Source organism: Asparagus officinalis, chromosome 3, assembly GCF_001876935.1.
Source record: "Asparagus officinalis chromosome 3, Aspof.V1, whole genome shotgun sequence".
Lineage (NCBI taxonomy): Eukaryota > Viridiplantae > Streptophyta > Magnoliopsida > Asparagales > Asparagaceae > Asparagus > Asparagus officinalis.
Window position 1 is genome coordinate 94423529 of NC_033796.1, and position 19294 is coordinate 94442822.

Here is a 19294-nt window from a genome sequence, read left to right on the forward strand (position 1 = left end):
GAAACCCTAAGGGTCAACGCCGGTCAACGCGTAACCCTAGGTCAACACCAGTCAACGCGTTGCAACAAAAGTCAACGTTTGACGATTCAAAACCCTAAGGGTCAACGCCGGTCAACGCGTAGCCCTAGGTCAACGCCGGTCAACGCGTAGCCTTAGGTTAACGCCGGTCAACGCGTTGCGACAAAAAGTCAACACACCGTAGTCCGAAACCCTAAGCCAGCACAATGTGGCGGAGGTAGTTCAAAGTCAACTCAATGACACGAGCCAAACTCAATTCATCAGCTGCAGACTCGAGACTCCGACGACGGCCAAGCGATAAACGCAGCGCCGGAAGAACCTCGGCTATTCGTCAAAGCATCGAATAGACCGAAAATCGAAGGAGCCAAGAGTTGAAGCTAACCACAGGTCCTGAGGCCGACTGAAGGCTAGACCAATCACATCCAAAGTATTCCAGCCTCTTCTATAAAAGAAACGAGTCCGGAACACTTTGGAGGGGGTATCTGTAGGCATCGAAAATTGCCTATAGGTCTCCACACTCGGTTCAGTGTTAAAGAGTGACGATGAACGTCACAATCGACGTCGACGAACGACTGAAGTGAGTCGGCGAGCTACGTGAGCGGATAGGGTTTCGAAACAACCAAGACCCGGACCAATCGGGAACCCGGCACTGTTCACAAAAAGGACAACGCCCTTCGTGCCTCGACCACTCTATAGATAATCCAACCACGAGAGCGGATCGAACTCTTCGTCAAGCATCCAACGCACCCGGAATCACTCAAATCCGAGCTCGGACGAAGAATCTACGGGCAAAACAATCGGATGCACCTCGGAATGTCTCAGAAATTCCGAGACACCCCCAGGGGTGTCTCGGAAATTCCGAGACACCCCAGGGGTGTCTCGGAAAATCCGAGACACCCCAAGGGTGTCTCGGATTCCTGGAGACACCCCAGGGGTGTCTCAGATCTGTGGAGACACCCCAGGGGTGTCTCAGATCTGTGGAGACACTCATATGCCTATAAATAGACCCATTGACCCTTTGTTTTGAGGGGAGGAATTTTGGAGAGCCTTGGCGAAGCCCTGCTGCAGCAAAGAGTCATCGAGCGCTTCAACCAAGGAGGAGAGGTCGACATCAGCCTTCATCACCCTCTTTCCCCCTTCTTTCCTTAGTATTAGCCTTTAGCGTTGATACTAAGAAGAGCTAATACCTCGCTTTAGCCGAGGTATACGCTGATAGCTTCTAGATCTCACGCGGATCGACGAAGCTCTGTCCGATATTTCTGGATCAAAAGTTTCTAGATCTCACGCGGATCGACGAAACTCTGTCCGATTTATCCGGACCGGATCTGATTGCCCCGGTGGTCCACGGATATCAACATCCCCGTCACAGGCCAAAGACCCACGCAAGCGAGACCGCACCAAAACGGGATCTCGTGTTTATTTTCGAAAAGTTGTAATCTTTGTTTTGTTGCACAAGGAGGTCTTATAAAAAGACCGACTTTTTATCGATTCTTGTTATAACGCTTGAAGTTGTAACAGATTCAAAAGCATATTAAAGTATTATATAAATTAAATAATATATTATTAAAATATTATTAAAGTATTATATAAATAAAATAATCTATTATATTAAATATATTGATCTTATATTATATTAATTATTATATTGTATAACATGCTAATATAATATAATATAATAATTAATGATTATTAATTAGTAATTATAGTACAACATATTATATTTTAACATAAAGTAAAATAATGTTTATATTATAATAATATACTAAATAATATACTAAACCAATTGGATAAGTTAAAGTAAAATAATGTTTATATTATAATAATATACTAAATAATATACTAAACCAATTGGATAAGTTAATTTAAAAGTAATTAATAGATAAAATTATGCTTTATTAAGATGCCACATCATCAATTATCACTCATGAATTGTCAAATAAAAGGCTCAAATTGTCACATTATCCCACTTTACTCCACTCAAAATATCCCAAAGGGATAATTTTCCCACTTGGCCCCAATTTGTCCTAACCAATAACCCCACGTCTCGTTTGGTACGTGGGAATGAAGTCAAGTGGGAATGAAATGGAAGAAGGAACGGAATAGAATGTATGTGAGAATGGAATGGTCATTTACATTCTCTTGTTTGGGTGCGTTTGTAGAATGAAGCTAGAATGAAAATCTAATTCTCATTCCCATGTTTGTTATCACTTGTCCACAAGTGAGAATGGAATCCCATTTTCTAATAATGCCCTTATAACAACATAGATTTTTAATAAGATAAAAATAAACATTAATGGTAATAACTAAAAAATTTATTTATGCATGTGTTATATTAATCTAGGTATGTGTTATACTACTGCACATGTTATCGATCAAGTGTATGTTTCGTTTATATTTTTTAAACAATCCTCACTATTTCTGCATATGTTATATTAATCTAGGTATGTGTTATAATAATGCCCTTATACCTCTATATATAGTCTAGACATGATATGGTTGTGATAATTTAATATTTTGGCCAATTTCTCAGAGAGAGTTTCCTCTTTTCATAAATATTGGGTCAAATATTTTTCAACCAAAAGTTAGATTTATTGTTGTGCATGAACCACAATCAAACATGTACGCAATGGGTACATATAGTTCTCTATGGTGGGAAAACAATAGCAAAAGTTTAAAAAGAATATAATATGCTGGTGAAAATAACAGACTTTAAACATTGGTGAATAAACAAAAAAATTTGATTGACCAAAAAAAATATTGACATGAAAGAATTTCAATCGGCAAATAATATATAGTTTTAGTTGTATCTGTTTTTATATTAAATTGTGTTGCTCCTATGTTGAGCAATTATGATATAATAGGCTAATGAAATATGTACCGCTAATTTTAATATGCTACTGAAATATGTACCACTATTTTTAATCCATACCCCGCAAAAAATTCATATTATTCGAATATAATTAGTAACTGAGAGAAAATGAGAATACGTAGTCAAAAGCCATGATTTTTAAATTGATTCTTATTATTAATAGGGGTATAATTGAAAAAAACCTAACTAATTTGATTCTCCCATTGAATGTGAATGATCATTCGCTATCTTCTCACTTGGAATGCCCATTCCCACAAAAAGTGAGAATGACCATTCCATGAGAATGGTCATTCCAACATCTAAAAACAAGTTTTGTTTAATATGAGGGAATAAGAAGTGAGAATGACATTTTATTCCACCCCATTCCCGCTTACCAAACGGGGCCTTAGTGGTAAAAGCAACCGTTTCCAAAAGTCCAAATACCTGTGGCATTTGGGTTGGATTTGTAGCAATGTGGCATCACCTTTTAGATCCGACCCGTATTCAACTAATGACCACCTCGATCGCGGACCAAATGCTAGGGTTTTTTATCCAAGAAGAACGAGGAAAGCTGAAAGAGAAAGAAAGAGGAAATGGCGTCGTTGGGATCACTAAAATCTGCAATTTTTGAAAAAGAAGAGAGAAAAATGTAAATAGCTTCTTCTGCTTTCTCATCTTTCACTCCATTTCTTTACTCAAATGCAAAAATTTTGAATTTTAATCAATTTTCTCTTTTCATTTGTTTTTTGTGCAGGCAGTATCAGTCTCATATTAGAGGCCTCAATGCTTACGATCGCCATAAGAAGTTCATGAAGGATTATAGTACGTATTTTTTTTGTTTCCTGTTTACTAAAATTTCTCAAGAAGTGGGCTTAATTCAATGCGTTATAGTTAATCTTTATCAAACTTGAATTTGAAAGGGTATACCAATGTCCAAAGGTATTAATATTTGTTGATTGTATAAAGTTAAGTTATCAAATCCATGACAAAAAATGCATTTCCATGAGCTAATGCACATATTTCATTGTATATATTGTGAATAAGGAGAAGACGCAAATATGAATGTGATTGTACATTTATTAGTTCGATAAAAAGATCTGATAAATTTTCCCTTTCATTCGGGATAAACGGAACTTGATCACTTGTATACTTAACCAATTTTGACTGCTCATTCTTACTCACTGCTCATCTGATTTCTCCCCTGGGTCATTTTTTAATCAAAACAAAAAAATAGTGAGAGTGCTTTGGAGCCAGCATTATGCTGATAGCTATGAAATAATTGGTCATATCTAAGATAGTTGTATATTAAAGGTTGTTAATTTATATTCTCATATACTTAACTTACAAGGTCTGAACTAATGAAGAACCAAGTAAAGCAACATTCCTTTGTTGTAGTATTTGTTAATAAGCCATTATTCTGGTCACCTTAGTGTACAATCTCTACATAAGTCAAAATGTTACAGAAAGCGAAAAGTAGTAGATGCAGGGTGACAAGGTTTAAGCTTTACAATGGTGTTTTAGCAGCGAAAAGCACCAATGACTATCTCCAAACTAAAATCATGAAGAAATGAAGATTTGAATATTTTATGAGTTTTAAAGTTTAGATGCAACAACAAGCTATATATTAAAGCATCTTAAAGTGAATGTAATAAATATTTAATAAATATTTTATTTTATAAGGTCTAAAACCGGTGATATTAAATATCAAAGATAATGAAAAAATCATTAGATTTACTCATTTTATTTCAAATTAATTATTTAACAATTTAACTTTAAACAAGAATAGAAAAAATTAACACTTAGGGAAAGAGATGAAAATAACATAATGACTAAAATTATCAAAGTACGAAAATATATAATATGCAAAATAGTAAACATGTGAGTAAAAGAATTGAGAGTACTTACTGGTGAAAATGAGCAACACATTTTAGATATGGAATTAAAAATTTAAAATAATAGCAAATTTGTACAGAGAAAAATAACGAAAACAATGTACTAGAATTTTCTTAACTTTGTAACTTGAATTATAATATAATTTTAAAGAGTGAAGAAAGAAATCTTGTCAGAATGTTTGTTACGAGAGAATTATTGAGTACTGCCAAGACTATAGCGGGGCGATAAAGGTGGGAAACTAGGGAATATCTGTAAGTGAAATAGAAGGTTGTCTAAATTTGGTTGAATTGTAAAAATTGAAGTACAAAAAGTTTAATCCAATTTTGGCATGTTAAAAAGTTGATTGAATTAGAATGGAGCCGCTTAAAGCTAGGGACTGAGGAAATTTGGTTAGTGTCCAGGATAGATGTTCTTTTAAAGCTAAATATCATAAACCCCCTTAACTTTGGACATTTATGAGAAAACCCTCCTTAATTTTCAAAATACTAGAAAAAGCTTAGGGGTTATCAGAAAATCCCCTTGAACTTTGAGATTTTATTAGAAAACCCCCTAAATTAGGTGGTTTTCTAATAACATCTCAAAGTTAAAGGGGATTTTCTGATAAAATCTGAAAGTTAAAGTGGGGTTTTGCGATAATTCCTATACCTAAGAGGGTTTCCTGATATTTTGAAAGTTAAGGGGGGGTTTTCCAATAGTTGTCCAAAGTTAAGGCATTTTTTCTTATATTTACTATTGTTTTAAAGTATAAAAAGTACGATTAGTTTTGAACTCAAGTATGTGGAAGAAATGGAATGATCATTACTAAGTGCATTTTAAACAAGGTGCATTTATAAACATTCTTTTGAATATTGGTAAAAGTTTGAGCAAAAGTATCATTTTACTTTTCTTATTTTTCCATTTCCTTTACATAACCTTCTTCTTCATTTCATTGCTACCCTCTGTTTCATGTTGCTATCGGTGTGTTCACTTAACATGTATTGGTGAACCAGATGCTTACGTGGGTTTTCAGGTTGGTGTTATGAGTGTACAACAGAAGTCTAAATGAGTGTTTATGCTATTAATAATTTACAGTTGATATTACTTCCATCCAAAATATGATGTAAGAATAACTTTAAGTACCTTATTGCCAAGCATATGAATATTTACTTTACACAAGGCATAGCCTGCCAAAAAGAGCACCTTCCCCCTATCTCTCTCTTCCTACAACACTCTTCACTTCTCAATCATACCAAACTTCTTCCCAACCTCACTCTTCGCCGATATCTTCTCAATAATTGTCATAGATGTAAACCTCCTCGCCTCCTCCTTCCTTTATTGAACAACCCGGTTAATTCAACCCGACAACATCAATATTATATCGAATATATCAAAAGAATTCATGATGGCAGCGAAGTAGTAGCTATGAAGCTAGAAAATATGTCTATCTATTTTGTTGCAGACACCGAGGGCGTATATGATAGCAAGTTAAGATGCTTATCCAGAAATAAGCTCTCCTAATCCAAGGTATATCCATTAAACTCTCATTAGAATCCTCGTTTTCAAGTCCTAATCCAAAAGCTTATTGATAACCCGCTTCACTGATTGTGATAATCGGTCGAGGATTTTATAAGCCTGATTCTTGAGTTTTCTGCACAGAGGGTATGTTAAAATTCATTCAAATGTAAAAATTTAGGAAGAACGTAGAGCATTACTGTATAAGACCAAGCGTCATCCTAATGTCGTCGTAGCCTTTAAATTAAAGAACCTCCGACGCGATATAAGTCGGCGTCCTATACGCAGTATGAAGAAGTCCGTTGAATTCGAAGCTGATCAGGGAGTACTGAGACTGTGAAATTGAAGAGTTTGAGGTTGTTGTCCTAATCTAGGATAAGATTCTTGGGTTTACATCGCAATGCGACACGTCGTGCACACGACAAAAGTGAAGTGTAGAGATCAACTGCGGAGTATCATCCTAAAACAAGGTTCTAGAATCCGGCTACGACAAGCAAGGTGAGAGAATAGCTTGCCAAATTCATTCTCCATAATGAGGTGAATCTAGGATTTCGTGGCCATAACTTCATGCAATTTGAGAATGTTCAGGTGATCCACAATGCGACACATCATCTAGACCTTACGGAGGATTAATAGAGAGACCCCAAAGTTTATGGGGTTCGGTTCGTTGAGGACTTTGTCAGCGATAAATGATGAGTCAGAGAAGGAGCAAGAGTAGTAGACTTTAACGTAAGTGTCATAGCTCACGAGATGACCCAACTTATACTTACCGAGAAGACTCAGTCAGTTATCACCCTGTTTCTTGTTGGTCATGATTTTCTTTTTTTGGTCTTGGTGAGATTTATTGTATGTTTATAACATATTGATGAGAGGAGATATGGGACTTTTGTTGCGTTAGCTTGATTAGGTAGTGTATAATATATCAGTTGATATATTGATATATTAGTCGGTATATCCTACAGCAACTTGCACCAATATTTATAGGTGTAAAGCGCTATTCAGTTTTTAGAAATTTTTTCTAATATATGGCTGATATTCTCAATATCGGCCGATATTTCATGGTGAAGATATCATCCAATAATGTTTTTTTGTGTGTTTGGGTTTCCAACCCGTCCTAGATACCAAATAAAACTCTCCATTTGCTTCATAAATCACAACTGATCTCACAAAAAAACGCAAATTCTCCCCCCTCCCTCCCTCTTCCTCACTGTCTCTGCCCTCTATCTCCGCCCTCTCTCTTTGAAGGTTATGTACTTGCAAGGTTCATGATGCGATCGAGAAACAAGCTTCTACAATCAGTTAGTCACTCTAAACATATATCATGAGTTAGTCATTCTAAACATATATCATGAGTTAGTCAATTCTAAACATATATCATGATGTAATTTCTAATGTTTAGAAATTATTAAATATGTTTAGATTACTTATTAGAATGTTACATTATGTATGAACATCATCTGATATGACGCCCAATATTTACTACATCATTAATGTATCCTCGATTCTATTTTTTTGAGTCTTTATTAAAAAAAATTTGTTGTGCACTCATTCATATCATCTAGTTGTTAGTGCATGCCCACTCGTACAAGTCTACCTATCGATTAGGAGAATCAAGTGGATCAATTAGTGAGTCAAGTATGTCAGGCAGTGCAAATCCCGAATTCTCCGAAATTCTTAAGCAAATCGCTGAGTTAAATGGACAAATAAGTAACTTAACCCATGAGAACAGAGCTACCTGCGAGACCCTGAATAACACCAATGAGAGACGTGCTAGGTTAGAAGAAACGCGGGTTACAACTCCGCCTCGAGGTCAAGGCTATGGATACCCACCGCAAGGTCATGGGTATATCGTTCATCGACCCCCACCTCAACTTGTGCCTGATCCACCAACCTTTGATGGTAAGCTCGACTCACAGACTTTCTTTGACTGGCTGAAGAGCATGGATCGCTACTTCGATTGGTACGTCCTGACAGAATCCCAGAAAGTCAAGTTTGCCACAATGAAGCTCACTGGACCCGCCTGCCAATATTGGTCTAACTTCGAAATGATAAGGCATATTAGAGACGAGTTACCAATTTATACTTGGCAAGAAATGGCCGACGAACTAAAACGGAAATATCTCCTGCCATCGTTTATTTATAGATTGCTAGATAAGTGACATTGTCTTACTCAGGGAACCAAATCTGCAAAAGAATACGTTGCTCAATTTGATGAATTGTTTACTCGATGCAGCACCATTGAACCAGAGGCACCGATGAAAGTCTTATCAAAATTTAGAGCTGGGTTAAGAAGCGACCTCCAAACCGAACTCTTTACTAGAGGAGTAGACACCCTTGAGAGAGCTTACGCCTTAGTCCAAGATCTAGATGAAGCCAAATTCTACCAATCTCATAGGAGTCAGGATTTTCGAACTCATTCCTCCCAGTCTTATCGTGTCACTACCTCTAGTCAGCCTCCGAGTCAATTTAACCCTAGTTATTCCCAGTATAGAGTCGATCCCACGGGCCAGAAATCAGAGAGAGATCTCTCCAAACTTAGCCCAATAATTCAGTGTTACAATTGTCAAGGATATAGGCACGTTGCTACTATCTGTACAACTCCGTTCAGAGTTAGAATCAATAAGCCGTCTATAACGGAATCAAAATCTATTATTGAGAAAACCGTTAACCAGGCCGTAGATTTGACAGAATCTAACTCTGACAAGAAAATTCAGGATAGTATAATCGAAGAAACATGCACTTCCGTTTCTTCTGAAACTACCCCTGCAATTATGGAGTTAACTAAAGTTTCATGCAATGACAACACTCCGTCTATTCCCCAAGCTACCCTTTTGATCACGGAGTCCACTGATGTTATCCCTGAAGTTGTTCTTGAAATTGAAACTCTAACTCCTCCTGAACCAACCCCCGTAACTAAAAACGTTGTTGGTATTCCACACGAAGTCCTCCAGGACAAACATGACACCCAACACGTTCCTAATTTGGTTCTTGAAGCAATTCACTCAGATATTTGTATGGGAGTTGAAATTCAAAGTGAGCATAGTGAAATAACTACCATATTAGATGTCAAACCCCCATGCATTGTCCCGATAGTCACTCACACATATACTGATCTATTTTGGGAAAATATAGTGATTAGGGATATAAGTTTGAGCACGAGTGTTTTCTTTTCCTTTTTCTCTACTGTTAAACGCACAAAAACACTCCTCTGTCATACATTTGTTTGCATGCTCCTCACTATCACTGTTAGGACATGAAATTTTTTTATGCATTAAAACAAAGGAACACCTAATTATTCCATTTGATAGAGGACGTCATGCATGTTGAACACTTCGTTGAGTTACATCTGCCATTGATCGTATTGTCGAGTCTGCATTTCAGACAATCAATTAAGTTGATTCACATCATTTTTTTAATTGCATTGATCATATATTTGGGGAATCAGTGATCTAATTTGAATAAATATATTGTTAACTGAAATGAATGATATGAGGTTAGGATATAATTTGAAACTGTTAATGCTGTTATTTTAGATGGTTTGGACTTGTCTCATGCAGTTCTTTATAGCTGTTGAGATTTGACATGATATTTATGAATTTTTCCAATTCTTGAAATAATTAATGGTAACATTTATATTATCAATTAGGTCATAGTTCTATTCTCAATATTGATTGACTCAACAGTTCACAATGTTATTGGCAGTCCATTGATATAAATCTGATCCTAGCCCATTATTTTTGAGAGTTATTTCACTTTACCCCACTTCTATATATATTCACCCATACAGCCGTGAATTTTGATAATATTTTAGATGATGAATTTACAATGCAATCTAGTTAATGATTTGAGATGCAGGAAAGTAACTGACGACAGATTAAGATACAGACAGAGTATATTAAAGATAACAAGTTTCTGCAGGTAACTCGACGGAGTCGAGTTTTCTCCCACCCGAGGAGAATGATATGGACAATTTTCCACATTTGTTTAATTTTGAATAAGGAAGATTTGGCAAGTTTGACTAAATCTCAATTTAGTTTAATTGTGAGAGATTTGAGGGATTTTTCTATTTTTGGAAGGATTTTAATTTTGAATTTTGGGTCAAATTTAGTAGTTGAGTGATTTGAGGGATTTAATTTTGTGAGAGATTTGATTTTGTGAGATGTTGAAAATTTATAATTTCTCTTTTATTTAAAGCACTGATGTAATCAGAATAAAAAAATGAAGAATGAAATGAAAAATTATTTGCTTAATTGAGGTTTGAAACCCTAGCAATTTTCGTTTCTTCTTCAGCCGCCAAACTCCTTCTCTTCCCCACATAAACATCAGCCTCCCCAGTCGCGCCCAACCCTCCTTTCATCCACAATCGCCGCCAACATCGCCGGATCTTCTTTCCCCAACCTCCTCTCAAACTCAATCAGTCCCAACCCACCATCCCCGTGTCTCCTCAAGCCTCCGAAGCCCATGTATGCCTCCTCCGCCGCCCTCCCTTAAAGCCCGACCGACCGCCAGATCCCACTTTCTCCGAGCGCCTCCTGACAAACCGCGAGCCATCAGCCCCATTTTCGCCGTACGCCCGCGTCTGCCGGCCCTCGTCGTCGTCCAGCCCCCGCCAGTCAACGCATTCGAACAGTCACCGTCCCCAGTCACCGAATGTTGCTATCGTTCTTCGCACGCGAGCAACCATCATCCTCTTTTCCCTTGATCTAAGACAACGCCGAGCTTTGGATATGGGTTGTGTGAACAGACCCGATTTGATTTCATTTGGATCTGATTTGGGTTCAGACCCAACCTACAGTGGCAACGGACCCATGGTGCTTCATACTTGATTCAAGTCCGACGATGGTATCGTTTCTTTCAACTTACTACTTTTTCTGTTAATCTCATTTTATTAGTTAATTGCATGAATATTTCTATTTCATCTCTAAACTCTTATCATATATTCACTGTTTAATCTATTTTTGTGAGTTGAGAGAACTGAGCATGTGACTGTTAATTTTGATATTGATTTTAGAACTTGCGCAACGATAATAAATACTGTAGTTAAATAGATCGAGATTGAAGTTGTTCATAACTATTGTTGCAAATCTTGTTAAAATCCATCAGCCACCTTAACTGTTTTAAATTAATTTCCTACCGAAGATCATGAATTTTGGCGAAACGGTGCGTTGTTCAAATTAAATCGCTGATTCTGATAGACCCCCTCCCCCGTTTCGCATCAAAGGGTATATTGTCTTTAAGATTCTAAAAGCAAATCTCTTTACACTCGTCAAAGATTTAACAAAAATACACACAACTCTACTAATATCTGATAATATAAGATAGTATCAAAGGTTTCTAACAAAGGAAATAAAACAGAATTACTTTCAAATATGACAGTGCAAGGAGGGTTTTTTTACAATCAAACAAAATCAGGAGAAGAATCTATCACGTTCTAAGCACCGTTATTCAAAAAGTTGAACCAAAAACAAAATCATCTCACCCGGAAACATTTACCTCTCTTAGTATAGCTTACATATCACAACAACAACTAACACCCCACCCAATTAAAAAAGTAAATTAAGTCAAACTCCTAATCACACTGTTTTAGAGATCAAATATCGGACAAATATTGGACAACCAAAATCCATATCGAATTGCGTCCTAACCTAGAACCATGCTCTGATACCAAAAATGATGCGGAACGGGGGAGGGGGTCTATCAGAATCAGCGATTTAATTTGAACAACGCACCGTTTCGCCAAAATTCATGATCTTCGGTAGGAAATTAATTTAAAACAGTTAAGGTGGCCGATGGATTTTAACAAGATTTGCAACAATAGTTATGAACAACTTTAATCTCGATCTATTTAACTGCAGTATTTATTATCGTTACGCAAGTTCTAAAATCAATATCAAAATTAACAGTCACATGCTCAGTTCTCTCAACTCACAAAAATAGATTAAGCAGTGAATATATGATAAGAGTTTAGAGATGAAATAGAAATATTCATGCAATTAACTAATAAAATGAGATTAACAGAAAAAATAGTGAGTTGAAAGAAACGATACCATCGTCGGACTTGAATCAAGTATGAAGCACCATGGGTCCGTTGCCACTGTAGGTTGGGTCTGAACCCAAATCAGATCCAAATGAAATCAAATCGGGTCTGTTCACACAACCCATATCCAAAGCTCGGCGTTGTCTTAGATCAAGGGAAAAGAGGATGATGGTTGCTCGCGTGCGAAGAACGATAGCAACATTCGGTGACTGGGGACGGTGACTGTTCGAATGCGTTGACTGGCGGGGGCTGGACGACGACGAGGGCCGGCAGACGCGGGCGTACGGCGAAAATGGGGCTGATGGCTCGCGGTTTGTCAGGAGGCGCTCGGAGAAAGTGGGATCTGGCGGTCGGTCGGGCTTTAAGGGAGGGCGACGACGAGGGTTTCCAGGGACAGTGGCGGTTAGGGCTTCAGGCGGCGGAGGAGGCATACATGGGCTTCGGAGGCTTGAGGAGACACAGGGATGGTGGGTTGGGACTGATTGAGTTTGAGAAGAGGTTGGGGAAAGAAGATCCGGCGATGGTGGCGGCGATTGTGGATGAAAGGAGGTTGGGCGCGACTGGGGAGGCTGATGTTTACGTGAGGAAGAGAAGGAGTTTGGCGGATGGAGAAGAAACGAAAATTGCTAGGGTTTCATACCTCAATTAAGCAAATAAATTTTCACTTCATTCTTCATTTTTTTATTCTGATTACATCAGTGCTTTAAATAGAAGAGAAATTACAAATTTTCAACATCTCACAAAATCAAATCTCTCACAAAATTAAATCCCTCAAATTACTCAACTACTACATTTGACCCAAAATTCAAAATTCGAAATTAAAATCCTTCCAAAAATAGAAAAATCCCTCAAATCTCTCACAATTAAACTAAATTGAGATTTAGTCAAACTTGCCAAATCTTCCTTATTCAAAATTAAACAAATGTGGAAAATTGTCCCAATCACCCTTATTCTCTGTGCAGTCTCCTATTGCAAGAAGATTCTCAATTGATTTAATAAAATCTGTTATCGAACATTGATAGTAAGAGTTATTTCTGACTCTTCATTTTTATCCCTCTTCAAACAAGAGTTTGGATCCTCTTCAAACAAGAGTTATCTACAATTCTTGTTGATATAAGCTAACAAGAGAAGGCATAGAAATTCTCTTAGAACAACTACATAAGAGCATACTGTTCTTAGCCATAAAGAGGAAGTAGCATGAATGGCTAACAAGAACAACCGACCTTTTTTTGTTTTGAGTGAAGTGGCGGGGAATTACCCCCATGTGACAGCTGACTCTATTTTTTTTTGAGTGCAAGGGTGAGAAACTAACCCTGTGTTTAACAGAAAGGACCCAAATACAAAGTACCCAAAGTACAAAGTAGGAAATGCCACAAACAAAAGGTCAAAGTTAAGTGTGGTGATTTAAAAAAAACGAAATACAAAAAATCCTTAATACAGTAAGCATATGAACTGATGGGCCGAACTGAATGTTTATCATTTTTAGACTAGATTTTTATAATTGGGATTCTACTTTGATCCTTAAAGCTAAAATCGAATTTTTATCAATAAAACATATTTACAACCATTACTTATTTGTGATGTTTTAACACAAATTTCCATTTTAACGAATATTATAATCTTTCTCATGTTTTACCTCAAGAGAAATAATACCAGTTTATTTAAAAAAAAAATAAGCAAGATAAAAGCTATATTTTCTTCACTATCGATTTACGTCATAGAGGTTTGGAAAGAAAATTTGTTTGAGATCAAGCTTTACTAAATCACAGTTTATTTTTAGGATTTCAAGTGATTTACCTCAAATTTTCTCGGCACGACACGAGTAGGAGGGGGATTGGGTGTCGGGGACAAACAACAGATGTTGGATTTTAATGAACTCATTAGAATCCAAACATATTATTTTATCTCAATATATGTACCACTTGTGACTTATGATGAACAGCTTTGAGCTGCTTCAAACAATTCTAGCTCAATCAGTATACATTGGTAGGCACATGGGGCCTGCTTGAAGTGTTTGGTACATTATCTTCCATCAATGTAGTGTTATTTTGATTAGAGCTATATTCTTCACCATCTATTTACATCGTAGAGGTTTCAAAAGAGTAGGAGATCAAGCTTTACTGAATAAATTTATTTTAAAGATTTTCATGTGCTTTGCCCATTTCTCGTTGTAACATGGGCTGGAGGGGGACTGGTGTTGGGTACAAGCAACAGAATTTGAACTTCAATGAATAAATTATAATTTAAACATATTATAGTTTCTCAATATAAGTACCAGTAGTGACTTATAATAACAGCTTTAAGCTGCTTCAAGCAATTCTGGCTCAACGAATAGAATTTGGGTGGGCACATCGGACCTGCTTGAAGTGTTTGGTACATTATCTTCAAGTAATCTAGTATCTGTTTTTTTTTCTATATTAAGGTTTCTGTTTTCTTTCTCCTCATTTTTTAGTTTGGTAAAGACTTAGGGCTGAGCTTTTCTAGGTACAAATTACTTCTTTGTGGGGAAAGTTTCAGTATGAATATTTTTATTAATAAAGCAATTCACTTCTGAAATCAAATTCCTTAGTTTCAAAATATCCCCTTCATGGTTTATATAATTAATCAATTAACCAAGCTCTTGTCTTGCCTTCAGTGACCAATAAATGAAGGCTCTTTGACTCTCATAGTTTGAAGCAAGGGTACTTGTTGGACACTTCTGCAAAGTTTCCAAACATTGTTGGTACCGGAGCTGTCTTTAGGGAAGTTGTATAATCTGGCTTGAGTATATAACCTGTAGAGATACGTAGCTTTATAATTGGACAAAAGGTAAATGCATATAGAAAGCTATTTATATGCTATATCTGCTGTCCTAAAGTGAGCAGATGACGAACAATCTCCTCTACCAAAGAAAGAGTGAGGAGGCTACATTCATCTGGACATTTTAACTGGTTTCTATTATCAATGGGGCTATTAACTGATGAAATCATTTTCCTTTGTACTCTCAAATTGTTTCTAAGAAAGGTTTGCACTTAATTTGAAGGGCAAGTCGTCGACATTGCTAACAACCAAGCTAAAGTTTATTGAGTCTCTAGTTTTGAAGCAGGGGTACTTGGAGGTCATTCCTCATTCTCTTCGAAGTCTTAATAGAAGATTTTTGGGAAGTCATGCACCCCTTGCTTGAGAATTACTTTCAAATATACAAGTGTATGTGCGGACACTAAGAAAGGAGCATATACGTAGCTATGTATATTGCTATATCCTAGTATCCCAAAGTGAGCAGATGATGAACAACCTCCTCCGCCAAAGAAAGAGTGAGGAGGCTACATGTATCTGTACATCGTAACTGATTCACATGCCTAGTTCTGATTATAGCTATTTAACCTATTACGCTTTCTTGATTTATTAATGATATAAATCATACATCTTACCTATTGACACACCTTTTTGAGCATCACTACTTGTCCACACAAATCATTTAGGTGTCTAGTTTACCTTTTCTGCTGTTCTATGCAAAAGTGGTTCGACCATGCCTTATATCTGTAGAAATCTAACTCTTGGCCACCCAGGGAATGTTCATAGAATGTGCGACTGAATAGACGATGGATACTCTCCTTCACCTTCACTCAAAAAAACTACGGTGTTATGCTGTACTACTTACCTTGAACGACCTAATTAATGCTTATCTGATGATAAGAGAAATAATTTTATCAGGTTTAACGATTATTTTTTGTGACATGATTGTCCTCAATGATTACCAATAATAATTCATGTGTGGATCTAATTCTTTATTTAAGAATGCCATCCACCTTTCATGGGATCTGCTCTGACAAACTTGTAACTATATTCTGTTAATTCTGTTTTGATGGTTATGATTTGTGGCTATGTAATTGATGCCATGTTTGACATGTGAAAAAACATGACGGGATGTGACAATTCTCCAGAATCCAGACATGAGTTCAAACTATACAAATAAGAAAGTTCAGAAGTGTGTTTATTAGTGGATGTGTATCCCAAGGAAATACCTCAGATTTATGGGTTTACTTTGAAGAGTCTTAAAGAATAAAACACAGAAAAGCATTTTATGGTTTTACTTTTTTCATAAGTAAAATTGCTTTATAGTACTGCTTGATCTTATTATACTTGTAGTGGAGAAATATTGTGAGCTATGCTTTATGGTCCTAATTTTGGTCAATTAAGAAACATGGTCTTCAAAAATTGAGTATAAATGAATTGCTACATGAATGAGTCACAACACAATAAAAGAGAGCATAAAAACTGAGGCACTGATAAACTAGTAGTACCTAGTACCTAGTAGAGGATGAGGGAAGGAAAATAGTTCGATCGTTTGCATATGTGCAACGGGGATTGAAGTGGCAGTTAAGAGGAGTGATAAACCTAATAATGGAGGAGTGATAAACGGGACGAGCATGCAATAGAGCAGTAAAAGAAATGATATGGTTGCGCTTATTTAACTGAGGAGACGGCCCTTAGCAGAGTGAGAGGAAATCATGTTGTAGACCCCAACTATCAAGGAAAAAAATCTTAGCTGTTGACATATTGTTACCTGGCATATGGAATTCACTGCATGCATAGTACAGAAGTAAATATAGGTAAGTAGCCAAACCAGTGTACACATGATTGGACATGCCAACTTACAGAAGGGAGAAGACACCTGCATATCATACTGCTATGTTATGCATATTCCATGTTTATATGTCGCGTTTTCTTTAGGTGTCCACCCATGACTGCTACAGATTTTTCAAGTGGTACGACTCATAGGATAATCTAGTGAGCTGTCGTCATCAATCTGACTTCAAGACTAGGCATGCGTTTGAAGGGGAAATACAGACGGTTCATAAATCTGCTATTTCATGGATGACTTTATCCTATCATTCAATGTGGTTGATAATTTTTAAGTAACCTTCCTTTTGTAGGATTTTTTTTCCAAATCTGCTTGCTACCAACACTTCTGTTGTATTCATTTGTTAAAATCCTTGTTAAATAAATGGAGGTTGTCTTAAATTGCCATCAAGTACTCTCTCTTATAGTCACATCAAGTCTATTTCACTCATTAACTTGTTGTATACGTGTAACAGTTGAATTTTATGGAAAGGACAAGAGCAAACATGATGTTTTACCCATCAAAACTGATAAAGACACAATAAGGGAGGGATACAGGTGCGATGCATTTGAATTATTTATTTTTTAAATTTATTTACAGGTGCGATGCATTTGAATTATTTAATTTTTAAATTTATTTATCTCATATTTTGTGGTTATAAGTTAACAGACGTTGGATGAATGAGCATAAAGATGTTTTATGAGCATCTGATGTGTACCTATCTCAATTTGCTTGTACCCTAAGATGTTTCTGGTTTTCCTTAACTTTTTGCTTTATTGTTTCAGGGAGGTTTGTTTTTCATCGCGTTCAGCATTTGCTATCCCTTGTCTATATTGTCATTCATGTTAAATTCATTTCTCTCTATTAGTTAGCAACTCCTTTCAAATGTGATACTGTAGCTTGTGCATAGTCATAGCATTTCCTTAGCATGTGCCTGGGAAAAAATGGTTTGGATGTCAACATGCTTACATGTACAAAGAGGTAGACATATCTGAAGCCTTTTGTTTTCTTTGATGGATAATTGGTAAAAAAAGTTACACCAGTACCTTCTTTTATTTTTATACTTGCAATTGCAAACAGGATGAAGTTCTAGTTGTTTGCGTAATTTTACTCACTCAGGTTTTAAATGGCACTCAGCTGATATAGCTTAAAGTCATCACCTAATAGCTCCAAAATATTCTTTAGCTGCTCTGTTTATTTTTTGCCATCTACTTGCTAATGCTTTGCAAGATCTCTTTGCTATAAGGATTCATTTTATGATTATTATAGGCTTGTAATAGGAAACCCTAATTCCCATGTAAATTTTTTATATATTATTTTTTAATTTTTGCGCTCAGGTAAGTGTTGATGCAATTTATACCTTTTATAACAACAATACAGGCAGTTAGGTAGGTCAAGTCAGTGTATCCATAAGCATCTGATGTATTCATCATGTAATCACCCTACTTTATACACAAATAGTAGTGGATGTCATAGCATGTTTTATGCTAAAGTGTTTCCTGTTTTCCTTTCACGCTCGTCGTGTTATTTAACAAACTAATTACTGTGCTAAACAAATTGGCAGTCTAGTATTATATATCAATAGAGATAATACATTACTATAGGGATATGTTTGGCTTTTAAATCAAGCCGGAATTTTAGTTTCTTTATTGAAGTCATATGTTTATCATTTATCTATTTATGTAAAAGAGGACCTTCCCTTTAACGGAGTTGGGTGGAGAAAATGCATTTACATAGCTGACCACAAACCTATAGGATAGGTTTTTTTTCCTTGCTATGTTAACAGAGTTTGAATTTGTATCTGTTTAATCGCGCTATTGATTGTATCTGTTTAATCGCGCTATTGACTGCTTTGGATTTTTGCAGTCTGACATGGTTTATCTTTATCAGTGGCAGATCCACCTTGACCAAAGTGGGTTCACGTGACCCCACTTTGGTCGGTGAGGATCAAGAACCACTTCAATTACCACATAAAACCCAGCAGTCCAAGATGCTCACCTTGCTAACAAAATAGGTGACCCCACTTATAAACCAATGACATCCCATCCAAGTTTCCCACTTTTCACTCGATCCAACCTAACTAAAAAATGGAAAATTTCTCTTAAGTTTGAGGGTTTCTCAGATAACTTCCCTTAACTTTAAAATGTCACAGAACCCCTCAATTGACATTCTCAGAAAACCCACCTCAACTTTCAATGTTCTCTAAAAACCCCAATTTTCCACTGACAAAAATACCTTTCTACCCATGTGAAAATTGCGGTTAGCACCGTTAAGAATTTCTTTTCTTGGAAAGATGTCGAAAGTTGAAGGGGCTTTCTGAGAACCCCAAAACTTAGAGTACGGTTTGTGATAGTTTGGAAATTTTTTTGTTTTTTTTTGTGTTTTTTTTTTTTTTTGGGGGGGG

General features: G+C 36.4%; 1 protein-coding gene across 2 annotated transcripts in view; it reads left to right on the forward strand.

Annotated features, from left to right (window-relative positions):
* LOC109834480 (protein FRA10AC1) overlaps positions 3404 to 19294 on the forward strand; it is a 33629-nt gene continuing 17738 nt past the window's right edge. For both annotated transcript variants that reach the window (XM_020402503.1, XM_020402504.1), the window contains exons 1-3: positions 3404 to 3515; positions 3621 to 3688; positions 17366 to 17447. In XM_020402503.1, the coding sequence (XP_020258092.1) occupies positions 3460 to 3515; positions 3621 to 3688; positions 17366 to 17447 (206 nt within the window). In that variant the 5' untranslated portion in view covers positions 3404 to 3459. The remainder of the gene's footprint in view (positions 3516 to 3620; positions 3689 to 17365; positions 17448 to 19294) is intronic.